Raw genomic sequence first — 14,850 nt, forward strand, 5'->3', positions numbered from 1 at the left:
CTCTTCAATCCAGCTCGACGTGTGGAAGGAAGAAAGGAGCAGCATTTGAGGAAATACAGTAAGCCAAATATAACTATTGGAGGATATGAAAACAATTGGAGCTTGTGAAGAATATAAAACACTCCTCCATTTCAGAAGGAGTAGCTTTCTGAAGAAGAAAGAAACAAAATATTTTTGGGTGAAATTTGTCCATATGCAACAATGGTCTTCCTCTTCTAGTTTATTGTTTTTTGGAGCTTCCATAAAATTCGTATCTTCCTTCATCTAGTCAAAAATCCCATGCTTTCCATCCAACCAGTCTATCTTAGCTGTGCATCAGATTATTCTTACCAAGCAAGTCTGAATATTAAGTGCCACTCAGAAATTTCTTCCCACAGTGGTATTTTGTCATATGAATTCCCATCTTGGCACATGAACCCACATATGTTTTTCTTTTAAAGCAAGAGCCCTTGTAAACAAAATATTTCTTTCTACATTTACATTTCTTTGTATCCTATATAATGTTTGCTATGATAACCTCTACATAGGTATCAACCAGTAAGGATTGGTAACATTTGACTGACAGATTTTACTTAGGCCAAGTAAGATGTTCAGAGTTCTGTCTTCACATCCCCTTCTTATTGTTGGATATCACTAGCTGATTATCTCAACAGTATCTCACACTTGACATGTTTCAAACCAAATTTATCTTCCTTTCAAAACAGTGGGAGATACAGAGGAACAAGGAGGCAGCCATCATAGCCAACCTGTATCTTCTCATATAATGATGACCTCCTCACTGTCCCATGATTTTCTGTCATCTTATGCCCCTTTGTCTCAATGTACTTTTCCTCTTCACCACATAAATCATAATCTCTGTGCCTAGAATATTCTTCTCGATCTTTATATGGCAACCCCCTCCTTGTAATTCAGCTTTCACCTTTAACTTATCTTCTAGAAGAGGCTTTCCCTGACTAGACAGTATAACTACCACTTTACCCTTCATCACATTGCCCTGTTTCAGTTCTATGCCTAAAACTTAGCACTATCTCATTTTTTTATGTATGCCTTTTGTTAAAACCATGACTCTCCTGGGGCCAGCCTGGTGACGCAGAGGTTAAGTGCACACGTTCTGCTTCGGCGGCCTGGGGTTTACCGGTTCAGATCCCGGGTGTGGACATGGCACTGCTTGGCAAGCCGTGCTGTGGTAGGCGTTCCCACATATAAAGTAGAGGAAGATGGGCACAGATGTTAGCTCAGGGCCAGTCTTCCCCAGCAAAAAGAGGAAGATTGGCAGCAGATGTTAGCTCAGGGCTAATCTTCTTAAAAAAAAAAAAATGACTTTCCCTACAGGAGAGTAGCAGAGCAAGCTCCATGTACAGCAGAGACTGCAGAGACTTCTAGGCTATTCAATGCTTAGATCAATACCTGGCAGAATGTACATTTACAGAATGGAGAGATTTTAAAAAAATCATCTTTTGGGCTTGTTAAAAGTGTAGATTTCTTAGCACATTACCTTAGCTTGTCATTCAGTATATAGTGGGTAAGGCTTAGGAATCTGTTTTTTTAACATGCACCCTGGGAGATTCTGATGCCAGAGGTCCTTTGATCATACTTTAAAACCATGTCATAGACACTAGATAAGAACAATGTTGTTAGCATTGCACTGTATTTTGAACTTTCTTTTTATATTCTTGAATCTAGCAGAGAGAAAGGTAAAACTTCCTCTAGATAAATAATGCCTTCTATTTGCCAAGGTTTTGTGCTAGATGCTATGGAGCTGTGCTTCTCAAAATTTGATATTGCATACAAGCCACCTGGAAAATTTTGTTAGAATGCGGATTCAATTCAGTAATTCCAGGGTGAGATCCAAAATTCTGCATTTCTAGAATGTATTTTTTTTTAAAAAATGACCCAGTACAGCCACTATAGAAAACAGTATGTAGGCCCCTCAAAAAGTTAAAAATAAAAATACCATATGATATAGCAATTCCACTTCTAGATATATATCCAAAGGAAATGAAATCCCTATCTAGAAGAGAGATCTGCACCCCCATGTTCATTGCAGCATTATTTACAGTAGCCAATACATAGAAATAACCTAAGTGTTCATCGATGGATGAATGGATAAAGAAAATGTGGTATATATATATACAATGGAATGTTAAAAGAAAATGTGGTATATATATATACAATGGAATGTTATTCAGTCATAAAAAAGAAGGAAACCCTGACATTTGAAGCAATATGGATGAATCTTGAGGGCATTATGCTAGGTAAAATAAGTCAGACAAAGAAAGACAAATACCATATGATCTCACTTATTTGTGGAATCTTAAAAAGCTTGAACTCATAGAAACAGAGAACAGATTGGTGGTTTCTAGGAGCAAAGAGTGGGGAGTGGGAGAAATGGGTGAAGGTGGTCAAAGGATGCAAGCTTCCATTTATAAAATGAATAAGTTCTGGAGATGTGATGTGCAGCATGGTGACTGTAGTTAACAATACTATACTATATATTTGAAAGTTGCTTAGAGAGTAGATTTTAAAAGTTATCACCACACACACGTACACAAAATGTAACTATGGGAGGTGATGAATGTGTTAACTAACCTTATTGTTCTAATCATTTTGCAATATATATATTTATAAATCATTACATTTTATACCTTAAACTTACACAATATGTCATTTATATCGCAATAAAGCTGGAAAAATTGCAACAACGTGGATGGACCTTGAGGGTATGGTGTTAAGTGAAATAAACCATACAGAATGAAAATACTGCGTGATTTCACTCATATGTGGAAGATAACAAGTACATGGATAAAGAGAACAGATTAGTGGTTACCAGAGGGGAAGGGCATTGGGGAGTGGGTGAAAGGGATAAAGGGGCACATATGTATGGTGATGGATAAAAATTAGACTACTGTGGGTGAGCATGATGAGTGTATTCAGAAAAAAAAAGAATGAAAACAAACAAAAAACAACAAGAAAATAAAAAAGAATCATTTTAATTAGTGTTCCTTTGGCGGATGGTGAAATAGAATATTCTTCTTGTATTTCTAGAGTTCTTCTTTGGGATATTCCATTTTAATGCCTTTTGCTCATTTTTTATATTGCCATTTTTTTTACAGTTCTACATTAAGCACATTTTCCAACTGAATATTGTATATGCTTCAAATATTTTCCCCAATTTGTGATAACCCTTTAATTCTGCTGAAGATGTTTTTGCATAAAACAATTTTTGTATTTTAACAAATCAAATATATCAGTCTTTACCTCTAAGAAAAAAGCTGGGAAAAGCTCCCGTGATCCAACTATATGCTGTTTATAAGCGATTCAGTTGAAATCTAAAGACATAAGCAAGTTGCAAGTGAAAGGATGGAAAAAGAGATTCCATGCAAATAGTAATCAAAAGAGAGCTGGGAAGGTTATAGTAATATCAGACAAAGTAGAATTCAAGTCAAAACTTTTACAAGAGACAAACCAGACATTGATTAATTTACCAAGAAGTTATAACAATTAAAAACATGTGCACCAAACATCAGAACTTTAAATATATGATGCAAATATTGACAGAATTGTAGGGAGAAATAGTTCTGCAATAATAGTTGGAGACTTGAATATCCCACTTTCAATAATGGGGCAGAACGAACAAATAGAAGATCCAAAAGGAAACAGAGGACTTGATCAACACTACATACCAATTGGACCTAACAGACATACAGAACACTCCACCCAACAACAGCAGAATATATATATTTCTCAAGTTCATATAGAATATTCTGCAGGAAAGACCATATGTTAAACCACAAAATGACTCAATAAATTTTTAAAGATTGACATTATACAAATTATCTTTTCCAATCCCAAATGAATGAAATTAGAAATCAACAACAGAAGGAAAATTTGAGAAACCACAGACCGGTGGAAATTAAACAACACACTCTTAAAGAACCAGTGGATCAAAGAATAATCACAAAGGAAATTGGAAAATATCCTAAAACAAATGAAAACACAATATACCAAAACTTACAGGATTCAGTAAAAGCAGTGCTAAGAGGGAAATTTATAGCTATAAATACTTACATTAAAAGAGAAAGATATCAAATCAACACCTATGGAGCTAGAAAAAGAACCAAACTAAACCCAAAGTTAGCAGAAGGAAGGAAATAATAAATATTAGAACAGAAATAAATGAAATAGAGACTATGAAAACAATAGAGAACATCAATGGAACAAACAGTTGGCTCCTTGAAAAGATCACCAAAATTGACAAATCTTTAGCTAGATTGACAATGAGGAAAATAAGACTCAAATCGCTAAAATCAGAAGTGAAAGAGGAGACATTATTGCCAATTTTATGGAAATAAAAAGAAAAAGGAGTATAACTAAATACTATCAACAATTATAGCCAACAAACTATATAGCCTAGATGAAGTGGAAGTATATCTAGGAGCACACAATCTACCAAGACTGAGTCACGAAGAAATAGAAAATCTGAATACATCTATAACTAGTAAGGAGATTGAATTAGTAATCAAAAACCTCCCAATAAAGAAAAACCCTAGACCAGATGACCTCACTGGTGAATTCTGCCAAACATTTAAAGTACAATTAACACCAATCTTTCCAAACTCTTTGAAAATATTGAAGAAGAGGTAACACTTCATAACTCATACTGTAAGTCCAGTATTACCATGATACTGAAGCCAGATGAAGACATTACAAGAAAAAAACTACAGACCAATATTCCTTATGAATATTTATGCACAATTCCTCAACAAAATACTAGCAACCAAACTCAACAGCATATTAAAGGGATTATGCATCTTGATCAAATGGTATTTATTGCAAAATTGTGAGGATGTATAGACATATGCAAAGCAATCAACTTATTAGACCACATTAATAGAATGAAGAAAAAAATCTGATCATCTTGATTGATTCAGAAAAAGCATATGACAAAATTCAACACCTTTTCATGATAAAAACACTCAACAAACTAGGAATAGAAGGAAAGTTCCTCAACATGATAAAGGCTATCTATAAAAAACCCACAGCTAACATCATACTCAATGGTGAAAGACTGAAAACTTTTCTCCTAAGATCAGGAACAAGACTAGGATACTCACTTTCACCACTTCTATTCAACATAGTACTGGAAGTTCTAGCCAGACCAATTAGGCAAGAAAAAAAATGAAAGACACCCAAATTGGAAAAGAATAATTAAAATTATCTCTGTTCACAGGCAAGATCTTATATGTAGAGAACCCAAATCTCTCTCTCACACACACAACTATCAGAGCTAATAAATGAATTCAGCAAAGTTGCAGGATACAAAATCAACATGCAAAAATCGGTTGCTTTTTATTATTCATGGTAGCCAAGATGTGGAAACAACCTAAGTGTTCATTGACAGATAAATATATAAAGGAAATGTGGTATATATATGTATACAATGGAATGTTATTCAACCTTAAAAAAAAAGAAATTCTACCATTTGTGGCAGCGTGGATGAACCTGGAGGACATTATGCTAAGTGAAATAAGCTAGACACAGAAAGACAAATATCACATGATCTGACTTATATGTGGAATCTAGAAAAAAAAATCAGTTGCCTTTCTATACACTAACAATGATCAGGAAAGAAAATTAATAAAACATTTCCATTTGCAGTAGCATCAAAATACTTAGGAATAAACTTGGCCAAGGTGGTGGAAGACTTACACACTGAAAACTACAAAAAATTGCTGAAAGAAATGAAAGAAGATACAAATAAATGGAAAGACATTCTATATTCATGGACTAAAAGACAATATTGTTAAGATGACAATATTACCAAAAGTGACCTACAGATTCAATGTGATTCTTATCAAAATTCCAATGACATTTTTTGCATACATAGAAAAATCCATCCTAAAATTCATATGGAATCTCAAGCAACCCCAAATAGTCAAATTGATCTTGAAAAAGAAGAAATTTCGAAGACTCACACATCCTGATTTTAGAATATGTTACAAAGCTACATTGATCAAAACAGTGTGGTACTGGCATAAAGACAGACATATTGACCAATCAAATAGAATAACGAACCCAGAAATAAACCCTCACGTATATTTTTAAATGATATTCAACAAGGATGCCAAGATGATTCAACGGAGAAAGGACAGTCTTTTCAATGAATAGTGCTGGCAAAACTGAATATCCACATATAAAAGAATGAAGTTAGACCCTTTATCTTATACCATGTAAAAAAATAACTCAAAATGGGTAAAAAACACATAAATGTAAGTGCTAAAACTATCAAACTTTTAGAAGAAAACATAGGGAGAAGGCTATGACACTGGATTTGGCAATGATTTCTTGGCTATGACACCAAAAGCCCAGACAACAGAAGAAAAAATAGATAAATTTGGCTTCATCAAAATTTAAATCTTTTGTGCATCAAAAGACACTATGAAGAGACTAAAAAAAATACAGAATGGGAGAGAATATTTGCAAATCCTATATCTGATGAAGATTTAATATCTAGAATATATAAGGAACTCCTACAACTCAACAATGACAACAAAAAATTTTAAAATGGACAACTGACTTGAATAGACATTTCTGCAAAGATGTCAAATAGCTAATACACATATTAAAAGATGCCCAGTATCACTGGTCATTAGGTAAATGCAAATCAAAACCACAATGAAATATCACTTCATACCTATTAGGATTGCTATTATCGATAAACCAGAAAATATCAAGTGTTGGTGAGGATATGGAGAAATTGGAACCCTTGTGAATTGCTAGTTGGAATGTAAATAGTACAGCTGTTGTGAAAAACAGTATGGCAGTTCCTCAGGAAGTTAAATGAAGAATTGCCAAATGTTCCAACATTTCCACTTCTGGGTATATACCCAAAAGAATTGAAAGGAATAACTCAAAGAGATACTTATACACTAATGTTCATAGCAGCATTGTTCACAATCACCGAAAGGTGAAAACAGCCCAAATGTCCATCAACAGGTGAATGGATGAACAAAATGTGTTATATGCACACACACACACACACACACACATACACACACACTGTGGAATAGTATTAGCCTTAAAAAGGAAGGAAAATTCTGACACATGTTACAACATGGACGAACCTTGAAAACATGGTAAGAGAAATAAGCCTGACACAAAAGGAGAAATATTTTATGATTCCACTTATCTGACATACCTAAAATAGGCAAATTCATAAGGACGGAAAGTAGAATAGAGGCTACCAGGGACTGGGGGAAGGAGGGAATGAGAGATTATTGTTTAATGGGTACACAGTTTCAGTTTGGGATGAATAAAAAATTCTGTACTGGTGATTGGTTGCACAACATAGTGTATGTAGTTAATGCCACTGAATTGTACACTTAAACATAGTTAAAATGTTAAATTTTATGTTATGTATGTTTTACCACAATTTTTTAAAAAATTTTTAAATTCTGCAAGGTCCCAGGTGTTGTTGATGCTGCTAGTCATGGCACCACACTGAGTAGCAAGGCTATATTATAGAGTAAAAAATGAGGCATGTTAAGTTCCTCAGGACAAGGGAACATATCTTTTTATTTTTATAAACTAGTAGCTGACACATCATATAAGCTCAATATTTTTTTCAATGAATTCATGAAGGAATAGGTAAAGAAATATAATCTATAGGCTAGCCAGGAATTGTAATATAAGGTTGCATGTGTCAATGAATATAATGCAGATGCGAGCAAAGCACAAAAAGAAATCAGAGAAGGAAGTGATTATTTTCAGGCAGCAACAATGAGGTAATTGAATGAATACCTTGCATATTATATTAGTCAATGAATATTTGTTGTGTCAATGTACCATTGCCTTATTAAAGAGACATTTATTTTATTTATTATAATTACTAATTCAGCTAACTAAAAAATATTATGAGACTAAACAATAGAAAACTGGGTACATAGACACTACGGGTCTTTAAAAAGAGTGTTTATTTGGCTCAATGAATTTCTTTGCTCACCTTGCTATCCAGGTGCAGTATGACATGAAGAACATTGTGTGCTTTACCTGGAAATTCACCATTGTGGTAATCAGATATTACTGCGTCATCAGAAAATAAGCATATCAAAGCACAGTTATGAAAGTGCAGTTCGTTATTTGTTGAGGAGAGAAACCATACATGATTTTGGTGTAAGTGAACAGATCATGCACTTATCAAGGTAAGTTTCAATTGCTTTGGTTTCTTTTTATGAATTTATGAGTTTTATTGTATAATGGTTAATTTCTATAAAATACAAATGATTAATAGAGTCTATTTTATTTATTACTTTTCTTACACATATGTTAAATAACTGGAGATGGTGTAACATCAGTATAGCCATTGTAAAGATTTCCTCTATGAAATTATGACTGTTGATTTCTAAAAAAGGAAAAATATGCCAATGTATTTGTATCATGCTTTCCTTCTCAGGTACTGAAATCATTTCTGATCCGTTGGGACTTGTTCCTTCATGCAGAAGCTTACTATTTGAAAGTGTGTAGGTTTTTTCACATGCTTAGTTAATTAGCAATTCCACTCTAGAGTTTAAATCTATATTCTTTATAACTATCTCAATAATAGATAATGTGTTATATGAGATTGAGTCAAAAACATCTCTATACATTTGCAATAAAATAATAATTTATGTACATAATTGTGATCTTAAGAAAAGCTATGATCCTGAAGTATCATCCAAAGGAAGAATATATTATGCTTAATAAAATTTTAATGATATGTGTGTTTTCAAAATATTCTAATTTTTTGATAACTTAATTCATATGTGGTAGAAGCCCTACCTTGTTTATATTTGGTGAACTAGAAAACCCTATCCCCTCAAACTGCTGGCTAACAGAAACTGCTGCATCAGTTTTTTACAGAGTAAGCTAAGCATGAAATAATTTAAAGATTTTTCATCAATAACAATCAAATCAGTGGCAGAGTGGGAATAAAATCTAGTGTCCTGAAAAAACATGCATTGTCCATGGAATCTGGCTTTCCTTCTTTTACTCTATTTCTAAAAGATTCATTGGCTTCAAATCTAAGCCCAGAATGAAGCAAAGAAGTTATAAATTCATGATAAAATCTGAATAGATGAGCTACCTAACTGGAAACTTCAGTTGGGGGAGGGTTTGAGGAGACAGGGTGAAACTCAGCAGCATGCTTTTTCAGAAGCTGTTAGGGATGTAAAGAATGCTTTATATCAACTAAGTGATAAAATTTCACATAGTCAAATGTTTGTTAATATTTTATTTCAGAAGAATTAAATAAGATGGCTAATTCTGAAAGAACTGATGAGATGCAAGAAAATTATCAGAGAAATGGGTAAGCTTTGCCAAAATTCTACAGAAAGTGTTCTGCAACTTCAAATATACCTTATCCTGTTCACAGCTGTGGCAATAATGTTTACAATGTTTTTCAAAAAATAGCAGTGCTATTTGCATTTTGCTGGACTTCAACATAATCAGAATTTCAATTGGCTTAATAGTAATTTCAGGAACTGTAATAGCTACAGGATTTATTAATTTAGTACTTCAGATATTTACTCTTCTGAATTTCTTGTGGTTTATCAGTATATAAAGGAAAAAATGCCTGAATATTTTCAGCTCTCTGTGAATCCTTCATTCCATGTGGCACATTTAATCCAAGAAAATATTGGATTCTGATTATTTTTCACTAGATAAATAGGTGTCTGTATGTATATGTATATTATAAAACTTCCTACACCTATAATTCATTAGTTTAGAGATTTAAAATAGAAATGGTTTGAAAGCTTTTATTTCTACTTTTACTATAATAATTGTGTTACATTTCTGTGTATAAACTGTAAAACTGGAGAGGACCCCTCTAGATCACTGGCTCATTAACGCAGGGCCACAAATAGCCAGAAAGGGAGCTGCCTCCATTACTGCTCATGTGCTCTTTTCTACTTTTAACTCTGGTAGAAAAGAGACTTTTGAAAGACTACCTGAGCCCGCCTTCAAAGGCTTTTCGTGAAGGTCAGTGAGAGACAGAAATGTTTTCCTGAGACAGAATTTATCAAAAGAAGAAGTTTACGGGGTCTTAATCTTTAAAATTCACATTTGGCTTAGGGGAAGGGGTTGTAGAGCTTTACAATCTTAAAGCACTTTTTGTTGTCTGTGAATCATCTCAGAGCAAATTGACCTAGTAAGTAAATCATTAACTTCAGGTAGAATAAAAGTAAGTGACTTGTCATTTATCAAAGCTAACTGAACAATGTATTATAAAGCTGGAAAGAAGAATCAGAAGTTTGTCCTTCTGTGACGTCTTTTTTAGAAAACTTAATCTGATCCCCACCATTCTTCCTTTAATATTTCAGAATTGTGTGTGTGTGTGTGTAGTTGATAGATTACAGATTTCCCTGAAATCAGTGGATAAAATTTACAGTTTTCATCTGGACCTTCTTGAAATGTCAACTAAGAAATGAAATTTTTAATGGGGGACAAAATTCCCAGTACCATTGTTTAATGTGTACTTACTAGAACTCCTTTCATTTAAAGCTCACTGTTGCTCTTGGACAATTTGTTACAAAGGGTTTAAAAGTCTAATCCACCACCTCACACCCATTAAGATGGCTACTATTGAAAAAATAGTCAAAATAAAAGAGAAAATAACAAGTGTTGGTGAGGATGTGGAGAAACTGGAACCCTTGTGCATAGGAGGTGGGAATGTAAAATGGTACAGTTGCTATAGAAAACAGTATGGTGATTCCTCAAGAAATTAAAAATAGAATTACCACAGAATCCAGCAATTCCACTCTTGGTTGTATACCCAAAAGAATTGAAAGCAAAGACTTGAAAAAATATTTGTATATCCCCATTCATAGCAGCATTATTCACAATAGCCATAAAGTGGAAGCAACCCAAGTGTCCATTGATTCGTGAATGGATAAACAAAATGTGGGATATATACACAATGGAAAAGTATTCAGCCTTAAAAAGGAGGACAATTTTGACATATGCTACAACATGGATGAACCTTGAAAACGTTATGCTAAGTGAAATAAGCCTATTAGAAAAATACAAAATACTATATTATTCTACTAATGTAAGGTACCTAGAGTAGTCAGATTCCTAGAGACAGAAAGTATAATGATGGTTGCCAGAGGCTAGATGGAGGAGGGAGTGGGGAGTTATTGTGAACTGTACATTTAGAAATAGTTAAGATGGTAAATTCTATTATGTTTTTTTACCACAATAAAAAAATTCTACTCCAAATGTTTGTCTTCAGCTGTTACCCTAAGTAATGTAGAGATAGCCAGTAACAACTTACTTTCCCAGTGATGATACCAAAAATCTTTGTACTATCTATCATTAAGTTTGCTTTTAAAATTTCAGTGTGGATATAAATTTGTTACCAAGGGTGAAATTTGACACTTCAAAACAATTTTAATTGGAAAATGTTGCAAGTTATATTCACATTGTAACCTTTCCATTTTAAACATTTATTTTCAGGAAACTGCAAGAACAACTGCCCAAAGTAAGAAAGCAAGTTGTTGGACCTATTGAGATAGTAAGTCAAATCAGTTAAAAGTATGTGTTTATACGAGAAAATTTTAGAGAATTGTCAGTAGTGCATAGAATGATTGTGTTTGTTTGATAGTTTACATCTATTTGGGTAAAAAGGGGAATTAAAAAACATTCATCATCAAGGGTGATGTCAGCATCATGGCAGAATGAGCTCTTCCCTTAGACTCTCCCCACTGAGATGCAACAAAAAGGACATTCATAAACCAAAGAGGACATTCACACAACACAAAAGATGTTTGAGAGACCCATGCAGCCATATGTCTGAAGGTGGAGGTGCTGGACCCTGGGGAGGAAGTGGAAGGAGGAAAGGCAATCTCCTCTCCCTCCCCCAATGCCAGCAACACAGGGTGCAGGACCACATACAGGTCTGAGAGGAGAGGGGGAAGGTGTGGCATTCCATGGGAAGACCTTCACTTTCCGAGTTCCCACACAGCCTTTGGGAAAGCCCCACACAGAAGTGGCTAAACTGTTCTGGGGATGTCTTCATCAAGCCAGAATACCAGGAGAGCAGATAGTGAGGGCAGAGTGAGAATGCCCCTGGGATTGCACAGATGAAAGAAAGTGCCTCTTCCCCAACCCAGCACTCCAGCTCAGCCAGTCAGCCAGAGAACCCAGGCATAGGTTAGAAAAGGAACAGCTGTCAGCAAGCGAGCCATGAATTGTGATGGGCTCAGAATACACAGTTCTTGACCCCCACCCAGTGGCAGCAGGTGGAAGCTGTGACCAAATACTATCACTATGCAGAGGCACAGGTCCACGCCATTAAACAGCATGAAGAAATATATTAGTACTCCAGACCAGAACGAAAATGACAATCACCCAGAAATAAATCCTGAAGGCACAGAAATTTATAATCTAAACAATAGAGAATTCAAAATATCTGTCATGAAAAACTCAATGAGTTGCAAGAAAGTACAGATAGTTCAATGAAATCAGGAGCAAAATTAATGAACAGAGGGAATTCTTCACAAAAGAGATTGAAACTATAAAGAAAAAGCAATCAGAATGTTGGAGATGAAAAACACAATGGATGAGATAAAGAAAAATCTGAACTCCCTAAATAACAGAGCTGATGTTATGGAGGAGAGAGTTAGCAGTCTGGAGGGTAGAAATATAGAAATGCTTCAGATGGAAGAGGAGAGAGAACTAAGACTAAAAAGAAATGAAGAAATTCTCTGAGAAATATCTGACTCAATTAGGAAATGCAGTATAAGGATTATAAGTATTCCAGAGGGAGAAGAGAAGGAGAATGGTGCAGAAAGCTTGTTCAAAGAAATAATAGCTGAGAACTTCCCAAACCTGGAGAAGGAGCTGGAAATACAAGTGAAAAACACTAATAGAACCTCTAATTATATCAATATAAAAAGACCTTCTCCAAGGCATATAGTAGTAAAGCTGGCAAAAGTCAGTGACCAAGAGAAAATATTAAGGGCAGCAAAGCAGAAAAAAATAACTTACAAAGGAATCCCTATGAGGCTTTCAGCAGATTTCTCAGCAGAAACCTTACAGGCTAGGAGAGAGAGGAATGATATATTCAAAATTCTGAAAGACAAAAACTTTCAACCAAGAATACTCTATCCAGGGAAAATATCCTTCAGATGTGGAGAAATAAAACTTTCCCAGATAAACAGACACTAAGGGAGGTCATTACCACAAGACCTCCACTACAAGAAATGCTTAAGAAGGCCCTCATACCTGAAAAAAAGGGGGAGTTACAAAGCCTTGAGCAAGGAGATAAATAGGTAGACAAAATCAGAAAATTGCAGCTCTCGTTCAGAACAGGTCAGCAAACACTAAATTATAACATTAAAGATAAGGGGAAGGAAAACATCAAAAATAAATATAATCTCATTATTTTAACCACAAACTCACAACACAAGAACAAATATGTTGTGACAATAATAACTTAGAAGGGGAAGAGGAAAGGAATGGAATTGGCTTAGTCTAAGGGAATAAGAGGCTATCAGAAAATGGACTACCTGATATATGAGATTTTTTTTATACAAACCTCATGGTGACCACTAAAGAAATAATTAGAACAGAGACACAAATGATAAATAAAGAGAAAATTGAGGAAATCATCATAGAGAACTACCAAACTGAATTGGTACTCCAAAATACATGGGACAAGAAACAAGGGAAATGCAGAAGAATCAGAAAATGAGTGATAAAATGACAATGTTAAACCTTCGTATATCAATAATCACTCTAAATAGAAATGTATTGAATTCTCCAATGCAAACACACAGAGTGGCAGGATGGATTAAAAAACAAGACCCAACAATATGCTGCCTCCTGGAAACACATCTCAGCTCTAAAGACAAACATGGGCTCCAAGTGAAGGGATGGAAGATGATACTCCAAGCTAATGGAAAACAAAAGAAAGCAAGTTTTGCCATACTTATATCAAAGTAGACTTCAAGATAAAACAGGCAACGAGAGTCAAGAGGGGCAGTACATAACAATCAAAGTGACACTCCAAGAAGTCATAACACTTGTAAATATATATGCACCTAACACAGGAGCACCCAAGTACACAAAGCAGCTATTAAAAAACCTAAAAGGAGATATTAACAACAACACAATAACAGTATGGGACCTTAACACCCCAATTACATCAATGGATAGATCATCCAGACAGAAAGTCAACAAGGAAATAGTGGATTTAAACAAAAAGCTAGACCAAATGGACTTAATAGATATATATATAGAACACTCCATCCAAAAACAGAAGAGTACACGTTCTTCTCAAGTGCACATGGAACATTCTCAAGGATAGACCATATGTTTGGAAACAAGGCAAGCCTCAGTAAATTTAAGAAGATTGAAATCATATCAAGCATCTTTTCTGACCATAACGCTATGAAACTAGAAATCAACTACAAGAAAAAAGCTGGGAAAGTGACAAATATATGGAGACTAAACAACATGCTCCTGAACAACCAATGAATCATTGAAGAAATTAAAGGAGAAATAAAAAAAATCTGGAGACAAATGAAAATGAAAATACAGCATACCAACTCATATGGGATGCATTTCCAGTCATGTGTTCCTAAAACATCTCCTCCACCTATTCTAATCTATGTATCAGTCTGGCTGTCAGTGTCATTAGAAATACACATGAAGCTGTGCCTGTTTTTTTAAAAGTCAAATTTTTAAAAACCTATAAAGTAGCAGAACCCGACAAACTTTATCAAGAAGATAACACACTATTCTGGAGGAAGGTGGAGGAGCAGAGATACTCTCTTATCATATGTAGTACCAAGTACAATGCTATGGCGG

At 34.6% G+C, this 14,850-nt stretch overlaps 1 protein-coding gene across 1 annotated transcript in view; it reads left to right on the top strand.

The window, feature by feature from the left end:
- The first annotated feature begins 9,290 nt into the window (after positions 1-9,290).
- ABCB5 (ATP binding cassette subfamily B member 5) overlaps positions 9,291-14,850 on the top strand; it is a 112,020-nt gene continuing 106,460 nt past the window's right edge. Inside the window, exons 1-2 of the mRNA XM_046670406.1 lie at positions 9,291-9,343; positions 11,494-11,551. Coding sequence (XP_046526362.1) covers positions 9,291-9,343; positions 11,494-11,551 — 111 coding nt within the window. The remainder of the gene's footprint in view (positions 9,344-11,493; positions 11,552-14,850) is intronic.

The sequence above is a fragment of the Equus quagga genome, chromosome 8 (assembly GCF_021613505.1).
Source record: "Equus quagga isolate Etosha38 chromosome 8, UCLA_HA_Equagga_1.0, whole genome shotgun sequence".
NCBI classification, from domain to species: Eukaryota; Metazoa; Chordata; class Mammalia; order Perissodactyla; family Equidae; genus Equus; species Equus quagga.